Below are 16,297 nucleotides of genomic sequence, written 5' to 3' on the forward strand. Positions count from 1 at the left end.
AAACAGCTGCAACATTAAGGTCCAAAGGTTTACTGAGAATAATACAATAACATTCCATAAATTCCACACATATGAATTGTGAATATTTGTCACTTTTCAATATTATTAGATACTATGGCATGATTTTAATATATTAATATACTGTTGTTTAAACAATTTTCCTACAGTTAAAATATCTTCCGAGAGAGCACTCAATCCTTGCCAAAATACTGCAACGATAGACACAGACTTGCAAAAAGTACTTCAGCTTTGTAAGAGACAAAACCTGCTGCGCTTACGGGTCAAGTTCAAGCGCAACGGAAAGACTTGCGTAACTGGGGAGTTTGGAGGGGGTGTGTTTGCAAAAGCCCCCTGCAACGCCCCTGACTGTTCTTAACTTTGCTCTACGTTTGAGTCTGGCTGCTCCGTGGAAGTCAAGTAGCCTTTTCTCCGCATGATACAGCTCGAAAAGTTCTGACACCTACAGCGATGAGCGACCAAGACAGTAATAATATCATACTGCCTGATCTGAGTGACTTTCTTCAAAAAGACCCGTACTTGAGACCATACGAAGGAGACGTTCGGAGGAGGTAAAAATACAAGTGACATTCTCAAATCGGTACTGACACTAAGAAAATGGTGTTTCACAAGATCTGAATGGAGTAAACTGTAATTCTTCATCGAAACCTAAGCTATGGTGATATGAATGAATATTGTTGTCAAGAACATGCGATAGTCATACGTGTACGACGTAGTATTATTTTTTAATTTTTTTTTTTTTTTTTGTAAAAATAATGGGGTAACATGCATGGATAAACCTGTACGGATGTCCGAGGGAATCTTCAATCGTTAAACCTAGATCTCATGCCAATTTGAGATGAATAAAAGCACTGTCTACATGCGTCGTGTGTTCACTTCCGTGTACCAGTTTAGCGTCTTGCTTTCTTTTGGACCAATCAGTAATTTTCATTCAGTTTTACGTCGTCTCCGCCCATGTACGCGTCCCGCCCACTAGAATTTTTTAATTAGCTTCACAACGCAGTTTTAAATGTCATAGTTTGAATACACGCTGTGATGGTAGTAGGTGTCAGGTTGCCTATTTTAACGACAGAACAGTTAAAAACATACAGCACACGTATGCATACTTGGAGTCAATAAATCTGTCGTTCATTGCTGATTAAGGCTTTTGCATCTTTGCGGAGCTTCTGGTGAAACTGTGGAATTCGAAATGGCTTGGTTTATGCACTAACACAGGCGAATCTATTCGTGGTATCTGTATGGCTGTGGCATGAAGTTTGTCAGAGATGTGCGAATCTCTCTAAGTTTGAAATGAATAAGGCTGAAACATTTTTGGCAACCTTATCAGTTCAACAGTGTTTATATTTCATTTGTTTATGGCTGTTAAAGTATAATTATAGGGCGAGGAACTTTTTCCAACCACACGAACAATACCATTCTGTTTCAGCCCTCATAATGTTTCCTTTAGTTACTTTCTGAGACGCGAAGACTGCAGCATGTTTTGACAGTGAGTGGGTCTGTTTTATTTTTGACGTCTCTCCGCTAAGTCTTGATTATTCATGGCCATACGCAATACGTAGCGAAGAGCGGAATAAGGAACATGCCTGTCACTGCGTCTTAGCCCTATCCATCGGGCAGAAGGCTGCTAATTGGCCAGAGGTAGTGAAAAGTCTCGGAGATCGTAGCCTTTTCCCGTGACAGTTCTGGGCCTTGGCAGGTTTCACAGGTAACGCCAGCCACTCTAGTCGTATCTTGTTAAAATTCACTTCTGTGTCTGGAATGCCCCGCTGCAGCAGCCACCCCCTGCACCCCGCCCCCCCACCGCGTCGCGCGAACGTTACAGAGCTGGGGTTGTTTTGAGACGGGATGGAGGGTAAGGATGAGGAGTTGACTCAGGTATTGTCAACAGAAGTAAAAAGAACCCCTCACCTCTCACGGGGAAACCAAATTCGTGAGGGTTTTTTCTTTCTTTCTTACTTTCTTTCTTTCTTTCTTTTTTTTTTTTTTTTTGTACAGTAAAGTTTGGTGCAGCGTACGTGTCTACTGTATGTAAATTTTTCTCTACAGCTGAAAGTATTAACTTTCAGATACGGATAAAAAGATGAGTATTCATGAATATATTTGTTGAAAGTGACTCTTTCATTAAATTTTCAGTGTTGTCTGTCTTTTGACTCTTTACTTTTTAGTTGAGAGTTCATTCTGAGATGTTGTCAGAAAACTTTAGGGGGTGAAGGGTGGATGGTAGAGAAAAGATAGACAGTAATTATATATTACATTATATATTGTTCATATTGTATCACTGTTAAAATGTACATTGCTGTATACATGAATGATCTGCCATCATGAATTTCTAATATTTTTACGATTTTGAAGATTTCTTTTTGGTTAGGTTCATATCTTTTTGGTGTTCCGCTTATCTGTGTGATGTGATCTTACTGTAACATATAACTGTGGCCATATGACTGAGTTTTATGACATTACATCTCTACAGACCTTGTCCTTGCCTTAAAACATATTTAATAGCTCCTTGAATGTAAGATTTAGTCATTGCTTTGAAAATGAGGCCTTTTGAATGATTGCTTTTCATCTCTGATAATGGCACATCTTTCTCTCATCTTTATCCAAAAGGACTTTTACCAAAATACCTTACAAATCTGTCAGTCTTCATGCAAAATCTCCCATAAAATGACACCACTGTCGAAGCAAATGGAGAGAACTCGCGTCTAATTGGCCGTATATGGCATGTGACAGTTTCCCTGCAAGTTCCTAGCGAGACTGAAATTGTGTGCAGTTGAAAGCTTTACTGTACTCCAGAGCTGTCGCATTGCTTTCGCTGCCTGGATGGTCTGTAAGTGGCTGAAGCAATGGAAACTGTGCCACAGTCAAACCGAAGATTGCTGTCGTGTTCTGAACCAATCTTAATAACGTAACCTTTGGGCAAAGATACCACAGTTTTATGAGCAAGTCTATGAATAATTACTCTATTAGTATTACCAGGTCACAGTCCGCGCCTCAAATAATCATGAGATTGTACAGTAGGCTCAGCATTTTTTAAATAAGACCCACGGCAACCCGGTCTTCTCCTCATATGTAAACATGTCATATCACCTTGCTTAGCGGCAAACAGGGCACCTCTGCCTCTGGCCTCTTTCCGTATGCACGAGCTGATTAATATTCTATTCTGTTCAGACATTGTTTTTGATAAGGTCCATTTCTATTCCAGGATGGAAACCCAGGGGATGGGATAAGCACAAAGTCTTAATGGGGTGGAAAAAAGAAAGTAATATTATTTTAGAATATAGCATATTTGAAGAAGATGGCATAAGCCAATTAGAGCCATTGTGCTGTTGGTGCATCTAATCAAGAATGCATAAATGAGCTTTCCTGAGCTCGATATGGATGTAAATGTAAAACTTCTTTTTTTTTTTTTTTTAATCATTAAAACTTCAAAACATGCAGTCAGGCGTTGCAGCGCTCGCCAAACCTTCATTTACCGAATAGCAAATGAGCGGCTTCTCGGCCTGTGATATTGATGAGTCTGTTTGTTACGATACACAGGTAAGACTTCTTATGAATGCAATATGTTTTCTGCCTTTGACATTTATGAGGGGGAAGGGCTGCTCTTGTTTTCTGCTGTTGTTGTTTGCCAGTCTGTTGTTTGTGAAGCTCTAAATGGGTACGTTGGACACTTTATCAAATGATTCTCTTTAGAACACCTCAATAAACTTCCCACTCTCTCACATTAATCATATCTCAGCACGATCACCAAACATCTACGTCGACATAAAGGCATTCTCATAAAAATGAATTTGCTAGATGCGGTATTGTTCTGTTTTGTACTTAGTTAATGTTTTTTTTTTCTGTTAATGGTGTTTGATGTTTTGGGAAGTTTCTCTTTTGTTGATCTGTATCGGGCAGAGACTATGTTGGACTTTAGTTAAACCGCTGCAACATGTCTCATGACAGTGGCCTGTTTTATGTAACGGTGGCTAGCTTTTGTGTGAGAAGAGGTCGACCCCTCACGTATTCCAGGTCTTTATGTTGTAACTCCACGGTTTGCGGTTAATGTTGGAGACGATTGTTCCACTCCACATTAGAATCATTACCTAAAGCTTTTTTTTTTTTTTTACAGCGCTGTCTTCTCCAACCTCATCTGCAGTTATTCACTTGAGCTTCGCAGAATAATTCACTGTTTCAGCAGACCTCCACTAATCTCCTGGGACTCAACAATAATCTGTAATAAGCCTTTTGCTGAGGAAAAGATTTTTATTTCTGCAAGGGGGGGAGAAGACAGCCCTGGAGAAGGATAACTACGCAGATAATGAGATCTCTCTCAAAAGCTTTTTTTTTTTCCTCCTCCATTTCCTCTATGCGCTATGTTCCTTAATTGTTTGAGTGGTGTAATTTCAAACAGCTTGAATACTGCAGGAGGTAAAACAAGGAGCACTCTGCTCCTTTCTTTTTGACCCATCACCCTAAAGTGAGGTTTTGGGGTATACCCCAGTGTTTTTTTTTTTTCAGCAAGAGAATAAGTGAGATAGTTTGTGACTAAGCCAGGCTTTCTTTTCCCTGACCTTTGGGAGAAGTGTATGGCATGTGTAGACCTTTAAGTCTTTCTTTTTTTAGTTGATGATCTTGAATATGAAGAAAGTGTCTCTGGTGTAGCTTTGGGATTATGAGGTCTAGCTCTCTGGGGAATAAATCAAGGTTTTGTCTGACAGAGGTGTCTGCAGCCTGTGACTCAATTTCACTTTCCTGCAAAAGCGTTGAGACCAGGGATTGAAAAGATTTTGCATGTAGGGGCTTCGCTCTGGCAACAAGGTTATTACTTGATCGACTGCTGTGTTCGCCTACTCCTCAAGACTCTGTGTGTGCGTGTGTGTGTGTGTGTGTGTACGTTACACTGACGGAGAAAAGAAAGCGTGAAAAAAAAAAAAATCATTACTGTCTTCACACCAGCCTCAGTGCGTAACACTTGTTCTGTACACCGTTGGAAAGACATGATAATATTTTAATCCGTCCATGAAACACTCACCTGTGGGACAAAGGGCTGATGGATGACTTTAAACACATGAAGCTCTCTGATCATAGCTTCACAGTCACCCGCAGGAAACCGTGACTGATGTGACATGCCTGTACTGCCCATGTGAGGTGTAAAGGTTTAATAAACATTAAAAGGTTTTTCATCTACGTCACATATCGCTGAAACCGTTTCAGAGCGTGGAGCCACTACCTGTATTGTGCAGTCATTCAGTTTGGTTTGTCCTCTATGCATGGGTGAAGAGATGTTATATTATCAGTTATGGTTATGATGTGTTTTGTGGCAGCTGTGTTGAACACAACAAGAAGCTTTTTCTTTTTCTTTTTTTTTTTCCCCTCCCTCCAAAGGATGCAAAGCCCCCGTGACCTGCTGTGAATGACAGACAGCAAAGAACACTCTCAGTTGAATTGCAAATTTTCGACCATTTCGATATGTCCCATAACTGATGTATGAACATGTGGAGAACATGAGAGTGAAAATATGATCATAATGTGTGTGATAGGATTCGGCATGTCGCCTGTATCAGAGCTGACTGCTGCTTTGATGCTTTTCTGTGAAGACTTAGACAATTTTATGTGTTTTTTTTTTCCCCCCTCACCCTTGGAATTCTAATGTAGGTGCATATTTTGAACATTTCCTTCTCAAACAGTGTAGATCACCACTGTGGGTCACTGAAAGTCACTCTCTGCCTTTTGGTCGTTTGATATTCTCTTTGTGGACTCTTGTAACATCAGCTCATTATGAACTATTTGTCAGCTAGAGAATTAAGGAACTATTTCATCTTTTTATTTATTGTGATTACTCGTAGGAAAAACTGTATACCTGCATCACTTCATATTGTTGCTTTTTTTCTTTTTTGTTTGCATCAAAGTCCCTCACTTAGTCATTTCCCCTCCAGGACTATAAAGATATATTTATATTGTATTTATAATATTTTACAAGCCTAAACATGATCAAATACTTAGAGTAGAATGCATGATGTTCCTAAGTAGATGTTCTCTCAGTTAGACCTCTGTGCCTTTTGACATGCTAATGAGGATATCTGCTAAAGCACAGTGACATGGTCCCCAGACTGCTGATATTTAGCACAAATAGACTGACCTTGGGGTAAGGGTTTTGAGGGCACTTTGTTTGTTGACCCCTCATATCAGTCACAATCTGGCTCAAGGCAAAAAAAAAAAAAAAAAAAAATCGCAGCCATTTGCACAGTTTTGCAGAGGGGAGGGGGTCATTTGAGAGGCTCTCATGGTACTTATTGACAATGTTCACTATATTCGGTCAGATATTGTTAAGAACTACAAATAAAACAGACAAAAAACCCCCAAAAAACAGGACAAAACAGAAAAACTCACTTTGCATTTCACATTGCAAGAGATGCATTGATTTTTTTTTCTTTTGAGACAAAGGAAAGAACAGAATGAAGAAAAGATGAATATTCTGCTAGTTCCATCATTTCTAGGGGTATCTTCTGAGAAAGGAGGGAAAAAAAGGAAAAAAAACGACAAGGAACACGGACATTTCTGTCGCATGACAAATGGGCCTTGTAATGTATTATCACTTTGGGCAAGAAACATTCAAATGACAGTTTGGAGAAGATGATTTGATTAAAACTCCAGGACCATAACGAATAACATCTCTCACACCTGGCTCTCGGAGCTACAGACACACTCACCATGTTTGATTACACACACAGTTTTTGGGTTATACAGAAGTAGCTGCCCTCACTATTTAATGCGCGTGTTTGAAAATACAACATTTTTTTATGTTAGGTATATTATTGCTGGTGTATGGGTGCAAAATTTGCTTTGTTCTGGTGTAGCACCAAAGGAATGCAAAGCCTTCTTGCGGAAATTCTTTTGTATTTCTGTATACACGTTTCTCTCCAAAATGCTTCAGTATGCTCTTTGAATGCTCATTTTCATGGTATAACTTGTTATCTAGGGTGTGATAAGATTGAGGAATCGATTCGAGGTTCTTTTTTCTCTCCAATTAGTTTAGTACTTGTTTTCATGTATATTACTGCTGAGGGGGACTTTGAAAATGGATTTGAATTATATTATGGTTATGTCCACCAGTTCTCTATTTTGCCCCCCCCTCCCCCCTTTTTTTTTTCAGGTCCCAGCACAGCTACATTTTCACTCCAACTGTCAGCGTCCATTTGAGAGTGAGAATGAGAATTTGCAACTTAACAATTGATCCACTGCTACTTTAGTCTTTATCTGCCAACTTAATACACCTTCCTACAGCTCATCTCATTAAAATCTATACCCTATTGAGAGACTTCTCCACAAATACACTCATTCATATTGCTTTTCTACCACTTATCTGCCAGTTTACAAGGTCTAAAGATGTTTTTACTCGGTTTGCTGAAGAACCGGCATCGGCAGACAGTCATTTTCAGAATTGTTTGAAGCTTGTCTATGACACTGGTGATGGTAGGTTGTCCAATAGTGATTTTCAGTCACCCAGGATAGGATGGAGGATGGATAATGGAGTAAGTCTAAGGCAACTGGACTTGTAATATAATCTTGAAGATGTTCCGCCACTTGTCAGAACAGTGTCTTCTGTTCATCTGAGGCCGGGGGGGGGGGGGGGGGTCGGGGTGCATTTAACCATTGTGGTTGATCCAACACCACAATGTCATGGCACTCATTGAAATCACACGACATTGACATTTTACATTTTTTCTTTTAGCAGACACTTTTATGCAAAACGACTTCCAAGAGAGGCAAGTCGCAAATCAAGCATGTAGCCATTAAGGAGCTGCCTGCGGCATGAATGTTAGACCAGATTACCAGATACAAGAGCAAGAAAAGTTGAAGGAAGTGAGAGAGTGAACTACAGACAGATACACGGATAGATACAGATACGACAGTATGAAAGGAAGAGGCAGTGGTAGTAGTTGCCATGGTACGAACAATAATCAATACTTCTGCCGTGACAGCAAAGTGGGTCTACAGCCCCATAATCTGCAGTTATAGTGTACCTTCTGACATAATGTGTCTCAAAACGACTGGAGATGCGAATTGGAGTGAAACTCCTGGGGTAAGGTTTGAGGGACCAAAAAAAAAAAAAGAGACTCTCAAATCCCTAATGCCATTTGTCAGTGAGTTTATTTATTTATTTATTTAAGAGTTGCTGTTTTCTTATGCCATTATGTACCATTCACTTCAGTGACACCCATACATCTGCAAGTCCTGTAGAGCAACATTCCTCAAATCCAATCCTGGAGAATAGCGGGGCAGCATATTTCCCATCTACCTGTCCTAATGCCTGTCCTAATTCCTCTTTTAACTAATTGAGTACTTGTTGATTATTAGATAAACAGTATCAGGCATGTTACTGATTACTTAGGAAAGAATCTCCCTTAAGTAGGTTTTTTTTTTTTTTTTTTTTTTGCAGGGTTGGATTTTAAAAACTCTGTTGTAAGGAGACTACCTTACAAAATGTGTGTATGTGTTAAGGGTGGGTGGTTAACTTGTGGATGTGTTTCTAGTTCTGTTGTCCAAAGCTGTGCTGTGCATATAGGCAATGTTCCATGTGGTACTTCCTTTTTTTTTTCAGTCTGAGTATGTCACAGAGTTAGAGTGTTAGAGAGCTGGCTGATTGGGCCTACAAAGCAAAGTGTTCCAGCGTTGAATGAGCAGTGAGAAAGTGCAGATGAGTCTGTGTGGGCGACTTTGAGCTGGTGTATATTCACTGTGTGGCTTGTACCAAGGCTATTCAGGGTGAGAGAGTTTGTTGTTATGCTGCTCCACAGATGAATATGTGTCCAGCACCTGAAAGCTCTTAGCGATATTTGGTTACTCTGGAGGTCACAGTTTTTGCTTAGTCAACAAAGAGAAACTGAAACACTGTGTCATGAGCAAAATATTGACTGAAAAATGAGCAACTTTAACAGTTTTGAAAGCTCTGTGTGCCCGTGCGGATCCACAAGATGAAAGATGTTTCAGGTTTGCTTATGCGGGTATGTACATGGGGCCGAACGCGATTAGGGTTTGTTTCAGTGGTGATAATGTGTGTATTATTGCAGCAAATACTCATACCTTCCCGAGTTTCACAGCTACGCTTCTATGTTTAGCCCAGCCTTGAACATGAATGTAAAAGGAAAGAGACCGCATCACTTTTTTTCCAGTACAGAGAAATGAAGGGTGAGTCGGGCCACCCCGCGCAGCTGCAGTCATCAAACTCATCTGTATTTTAGAGCCTGCATTTTCCTTTGCCACCTCCCACCCCACCCCCTTCACCCCCAGCTTCATATTTCAAACAGCAGTGAGAATTAGTATACAGATGTCAATGGGTTCAGTGGATCCCTCCTCACGTAGGGAAGGTGTTTCTGAATCTACAACCAGTGTCTGAACGCTGGGGGTTTATTATCATGCGGTTTGAGGCATCAGGCGGTTCTGGAATGTTCCTGGGCTGGAGTCTTCCATGCAAAAAATCGCACTGTCAGGATGAGTCAGTGTGACATGGCGTTGCCTGAGCAATAATAATAAAAGGATAAATGTTGGCAATGCCCATTTAAACCATTCTCCCTGTACCAACATGTCCTAATGTACCAACATGTCCTCACGCTAATGTTTAGTGAACTTGAAGCAGAAAAAAAAAGGCAGTAGAACAACAGAAGAGGGAAATTTTTGAGGCGATTAGAGCAGACGGGTTAAATTCAGTATGCTTTATGTATAAACTTGGCTCGTACTCCAGTTTATCAGTGTGTCGGCCTCTGGCAGAGGTGTTCTTTTCAGTGCACTACTGCAGGCACAACTGACCAACTTGCCTGTTTGCTCTTAGCTATTGTTGTTAGTGAACAGCAAAAGCTCTGGAGTGCTTGTCAGTTATTGGGAAAATATGACATTACGTGGTATTTCGCTGTATATCTTCCTCTTCTCACTCCCTCCCTCTCTCTCTCTCTCTCTCTCTCTCTCTCCCAAGCATCATGTCCAGGAGCAGAGAATTGATCCCTAAAGACTTTGATGGTTCTGTGCCTTTCATTGTCGGTGTGACTAAACAACGTCTTGCTGACTGCATTCTGTTTAGAGTGGGGTAAAGCTTTGCCTTCGACGCCCAAGGGGTCTCCCCTCTCCTATGTTCAACTGCTCAGACAAACAGTTATAAAAGCCCCCCCCCCCCCTTTCTCCTCCAGTGTAAGTACATAGCTCCTTGCGTCTTAACACTGTGGGCTACCAATCTTTTTTGTAATTTTTTTCCCCCTGCAGTGTAGATTTTTATTCAAACTGCAGTTGTTTTATGTTGCTTTTGTATGACTTAGTTACTCCTTTAACAAAGTTTGAGAGTAAGATTTTGTGCCTGTGATTTTTATAGCACAGGTAAAAGTGGACGAGCACACGGGCCTATGCGTGTAAGTGCCAAAGGTTCAAACTAATAGGGTTGCTTTTATATTTGGATGGCATTTGCCAGGGCGTTTATTTATTTATTTATTGAGATATGCCATGGGCTCCTGTTTTGATTAAGTGTTGTGTTTTGAGAGGGTACTTGTCAGAAGCAATCTCTCCCTTCTGTTGTTAACATTTTAATGAGCTCTTTTAGCTCTCAGCGGATCCCAAATGAGCGGTTTCCTACTGGTAATTACTCTTAACTCTACAACAGATACTGCCAGAGTTTTTAATTCATACGGGGATTTCAAAGCGCCGTTGCTGTGCACGACACACGTCAAGCGCCATGTTTACGTTATGACATGGATATTCACGGAATTTCCAAATCACGTTCGTCTTTTGTCATCCCGCATGACTTTTCTACATGGAAACGAAGAAGAACGTTAGAATAGGTGTGCTTGGTTTTAAGGACGCAGCATCTGTGGCCACATGAATATTGAAATGCCGGACCTAACGCACTTGCTAAGCTAACGTCTATGATTACATTTACATTTCTGTGACATGAACATCAAGGCAAGGTCCAGGACTGTTTCTCTGGCGCAAGGCCAATGTGTTAACTTAAATGAGCTATCATTGATCCAAACATCAGGTTTCTTCGCCACGTCCTTATTGATCGATTTGCAAAGTAAGTAGCCCATTTTCCAAATGAAATGTGATCAATAGGTTTGTTTAATTACATGTTTCAAGCTCCACGCGAGACCTGTGTCAGGGTTATGTTAGAATGCACGCTAATTCTAGACAAATAAATTGAACAGATATAATTGATTTATCAAATATCATAGCAGGTCGCATATCGGACATGAAGAAATATGTTTCTGGTACGAAAGACTTAAATGATAGATGTCCTTGCTCTTGGCTACACTCCCAGTGAACCCAAACCTCTGACTGTAATTTTAATCAGGCTGCTGGCCTCTCGCTTCTCTCTCTCTTTCTCTACATTTGTCTCATTTTGTCAACAGTAAGCCAGGTAAAAGGTGTAGTTCGTGATTGTTAGTTATACGTAGGGTCAAGTGTATACATGGGTCAATGCTATGCTAAACTGAATTCTATGACATATACCTCACCTGCAGCCCTTCATAGCTCTCGGGGTGTTTGTAACTATGCTATCCATCTATCAGCAGTTTGCGTTTATACAAACTCAGCATGCAAACACAACATCAACATCAAAACAGATTTCATGTGTAGCGATTTTTTTTTTTGTTAAACCAGTTTTTGAACTGACTAGCTGTCAGTTGGAGGGAGACGTGACAAGATTGTGGATTTGTAAAAGTAAACACGTCACTATTTTCCGTAGAACTTGAGGACTTGACAAATTCGATGTTACAGCTAAGCTGTGCTAGGTTTTGCCCACTCCCCCCCCCCCAACCACCGTCCTCCGTCCCCGCCCCCACTTGTTTTTGGGCTTGAAACATATGTAACAAGTTTAATAACTCCAACTCACGATCGTCTCCACAGAGATATGCAAACCTTTCCCTTCTGAGATTCTGTGAAATATGACCATCTGGACTTTGATCTTTTGCCCTTAAATTATTTATTATCCCAGAGAAAAAAAAATGTTGCCACTTTTTGAAAGTGTGACTTTTGAGATTGAAGAGTTTTTGAAACTTTAAGTTGGTCCACAGAAGCCAAATTTACCATCCATTTTGCTTTCTTTCTTTCTTTCTTTCTTTCTTCCTTTCTTTTTAATCACTAAGCAAATGTCCATTTTATCTTTTACCTTTCTATGACCGTCACATCAAAAGCTGTTACTCTGAGTATTTAAATCTACACCTTTTCAGTTTGTAATTCTTGAAGTTTTTATGAACTTTTAATGACCTTCTGTCAGACAGCTCTGGGATTAGTTTTGAAGTCAGGAGAATGAAAGTTGTAATCAAATGTTGAGAAATGTCATTTGTCAAAAAGTTGTTTTTTTTCCCCTGCTTTTTTTAATCAGCTCTGCTACGTTTGTCTATAGTGAGTGGTGAGGGATAAGATATAAGTTTTTAATGAAACAGGTTAACATTTTTATCTATTTATCTTACATTCAGGGTTTAGAATAGCCAGACCGATAGAAGGATTTGGTCTCTTGTCAACGTGCTGAGGGAACATGAGGTGTGTTGAGTTTGACTGCTGTAAGCGGACCGTGTAGTCAGTCATCGTAACGCAGAGAGAGCATGCAGAAATGAGTCTGGCTATTGGCGTATCTACAGACACACTTCAGTTAACCACTTTGCACAGTGAGACTCGAATCGCTGCTAATTTATCAGACGGACGAGCAGCAGGATGAAGAGACAATATTCATTCACAGCAAATTTAGTAACATCAAAATTAACAAATCGTTCATCTTCTACTAGCAACACCCCCCCCCCTCCCCACCACACCCACACAGACAACCTACGCTTTTACCTCTATTTCAGCATTGTCGGAATAAAATCACAATGGCATTGTGGTCTTTGCACGCCTCTCCCCTGACATAGAGTTTCACGGCTGAAGAGCTGACCTGACACATTGTAAATTCATGTTGCTCAACAAAGCGAACCTCACTGGAGCCCTCGGAGAAGCCTCCAGACGGTCCGGACGTATCAGCCCGACTCTCTCAGCCCGACCCAGGAAAAGAGCGGCAGAAAATGAGCTATGCTTTGTATTTATTTCAGCTTTCATAAAAGGGTATCCTCAGTATACACTATTTTCTAACCCCCCCCCAAAAAAGAAGAAGCATCAAGCCTTTATCCTCATCATCATCCCTGAAAGTTTTCTCGAAGACTTCTCCTCTCTTTTCTCTATGATTTGAAAGGAATAACTGTCTTGAGGTTGTTAAAGTGTTGGAGAATACTTTGTGACTGTATCTCTCTTTTGTGTGACGCCAACTCTCTTTCCCTTTCTCTTTCTCTCCCTCTCTTTCCTTCTTCCTCTCTCTGTTTTCGGATCTGAAGGTACAGGCTGTTTGAAGAGCGTCTTGCTCAGTTGGAGGAGGCAGAGGGAGACTTTGATCAGTTCACTCGGAGCTACCAGTCATTTGGAGTACATCGTAAATCCAACAACGGTCTTCTCTTTAAAGAGTGGGCCCCGGAAGCACAGGCCTTATACCTAACTGGAGATTTTAGTAAGTACCTCCAATTCCCATGAGAACACCTCACCCCTTCCACCTACAGGTCTACAAACACCTTCTCTCTCCCTCTCTATCTATCTCTCTCTCTCTCTCGCTCTCTCTCTCTTATTATTATTATTATTATTATTATTATTATTAATATTATTGAGAGATGTGTGAATCAAAGTGCTAGCAATGTATTGTTGCCAAGGAAACTGGCACTCATTGTAGGCTGCTAACCTCTATAATGTATTCCATGTTTGCGAGGAAGAAAGTCTGTGGGTTGTAATGAATGATTTATTGTGCGGTAACCATGCACAATGCCAAGTGAGTATGTTTAGATTGTTTATGCCTTTTTTTTATTTAGCATGTCTTCGGAGACAGGTAGATGGAGGGGGAGGGGAGAAAGAGAGACAGAGCGAGAGAGAGAGAGAGAGAGAGAGAGAGAGAGAGAGAAGGGGGTGCTTGGTAATTATATTCTAATTCCATCCAGACTTGTTTGAAGCCTCAGGCCTCTCTATGCGTTCAGTGTCACCCGTCCGTCATTCAGTGTTAAGCCTGTCGGCTCAGCCTTAACACAGTTGTTGGACAGGAGGGTCTTAATCAACGGCTTTCGCTGGCTGGTAAGGCAAAGAACTGACAGGGCAATGGACTCCATTGAGCTGAGTCAGTACTAAACTGCTGTAGGTGAAAGCAAAGTCAGGGCTATAAAGGCAAGTCCAGGTAGGTCCGATTATAAACATAGGACTCTCTCTCTTTTCCCTTTCTCTGTTTCACATACATTCTCTATAGGATTTTAACAAAGTGTTCACATGTCATGAACGTAACCCAGAAATTCACTTAGACACAGTATAATAAGTCACCCCTTTTGTTCATGTCAGTTATGTGGACATAGCAGTTTGAATAAGGACATGAAGTTTCTGGCAAACATTGTTTACCGGAATGGCAAAGCAGATATCAACAAAAATGGTTGATTCTGTACTCAGATACCTGTGTAGTTTTCTATATGAAAGATACTTTAGTGCTACCTTGTCGCTTTCATATATGTGTGTGAGTGTGTTTGTGCGTGCGTGTGTGTGTGTGTGTATGTGTGTGTGTAGGCGGCAAGGAGGACATGTATGCAGCGTTCCCTTGATCAGATCACTTTCAAAAGCTTTCGGAACCATCTCAAGGAATAAAGCGTCAGAGACATCATGTGATCTTGTGTCAAGACATTTACACAGCACACAGTATTTGGCTATCAAAAGAAAGAAAGGAGAGAGGGAGAGAGAGAGGGAGAGAGGGAGAGAGAGGGAGAGAGAGGGAGAGAGATGAGTGGGATGAAAAAGCTTGGTTCTGTACATTCTGAACCAAGAATCACACAGCACCCAATAATCTGTCACAACATTGTAAGTTTTTCTTTTGAGTTCTCTCTTTCTCCTAGTTAATATTTCATTGTTCCTTTTCCAGCTGAAATCTCGCCCCCCCTCCCCCTCTCTCTTTCTCTCATGATTTTTTTTGTTCATCATACTGTGGTTTTATCTCAAACTTCACATCTCAGCCCCGCTGTACGCACCCTGGACACTCTGTCTTTCGATAGTCCACAGATAAAGCGGTGAGACTTCACCTGGCAGCTTGACCCCATGAGTTGTTTGAGTTTCAGTCTTTGCTGAATGTTTTTTTCACCCGAACTTGACTGGAGCCATCTCCGTACAACTCTCCGACATCGCGCCACCAGACAGGCGTGTTGCAGTGTTTGACACCTGTGCTCCACTCATGTGTCAAGTTAGCTGTCAACGGACCAGTGCAGTCCTCTAGAAAAGTTAGCCAGAGGTAAAGGGGAGGGGGGGGGGGGGGGGGGGGGGGGGGGGGGGGGGATAACTGCTCTCTCTGCTGTCAGCGGGAATGGGAGATTTCATCTTTTGTGGGGTTTTATTTTTTGTCCTTTAACAGGAAATCTGCTTTGGCTCTGCATCTTTCCTTGCATCTGGGCTGTCCCCCACCTTGCTCCATCCATTTCTCCACCTAAATTTTTCCCCCGTAGCTGTCAGCGGTGTGCAGCGTTGTGCCATACACGAGGGTGTGAGGAGAGATGTTCTGTCTCTTACATAGCAGAGCATTACACCTGTATTCTCTCTCTCTCTCTCACACACACACACTAACACACATGCACTAACACACCGACACACACAAACAAACAAAATCCTCAAACACGTTGCTGTGTGAAACAGCTCTTTCTCAGCCGTCTCCGTCCCTGTGGCTAGACAGCGCACCACTAAACAACACATGCCCCGCTTTCCCACTCCTTCAGAAGAGACACATCATGCCTAAAATTACCCCCACCCCCCCTCTGCTCCCAACCGCCGCAACCACTATCCTCCACCTCGACGCTCATTCATTTACTCTGGCTCCTGGGGGGGGGGGGGGGGGGGGGGGGTGGCGTTTTCATACCAGTACCTCGGGTAGATTATTAAGGGCCTACCCACCAGCCTCTGGCTAGCTTTAGACCACCTCTGTGAACTAATTGAGCTTTGCCTGAGAGATGCCACGTGCTGTAATCCTGAGAGAAAAAGCCACGCTGAGTGGGAAAAGCCATGCTTTGCTTTTTAGTTTTCCTTTTTTTTTCCATCCTTTTTCCTTTCCCAAAGCTGCCATCTCGGTTTAGTGGTTTGTTTTTTTGTTGTTGTTGTTGTTGTTGTTGATGGTGTTGCTTTTTGTCGTCACATGTAAAAAGCTGTGACCTTTCTTGTCGGAACTCAGAACAAATAGCTTGTCCGTCATTTCGGCGCTCCGTCTGATCCCTAAGCGTTCTCACTTCTG

General features: G+C 41.5%; 1 protein-coding gene across 1 annotated transcript in view; it reads left to right on the forward strand.

Annotated features, from left to right (window-relative positions):
* Positions 1 to 412: 412 nt before the first annotated feature.
* Positions 413 to 16,297, forward strand: part of gbe1a (glucan (1,4-alpha-), branching enzyme 1a) — a 107,483-nt gene continuing 91,598 nt past the window's right edge. The window contains exons 1-2 of the mRNA XM_030792724.1: positions 413 to 569; positions 13,344 to 13,513. Coding sequence (XP_030648584.1) covers positions 469 to 569; positions 13,344 to 13,513 — 271 coding nt within the window. The 5' untranslated portion in view covers positions 413 to 468. The remainder of the gene's footprint in view (positions 570 to 13,343; positions 13,514 to 16,297) is intronic.

The sequence above is a fragment of the Chanos chanos genome, chromosome 15 (genome assembly GCF_902362185.1).
Source record: "Chanos chanos chromosome 15, fChaCha1.1, whole genome shotgun sequence".
Lineage (NCBI taxonomy): Eukaryota > Metazoa > Chordata > Actinopteri > Gonorynchiformes > Chanidae > Chanos > Chanos chanos.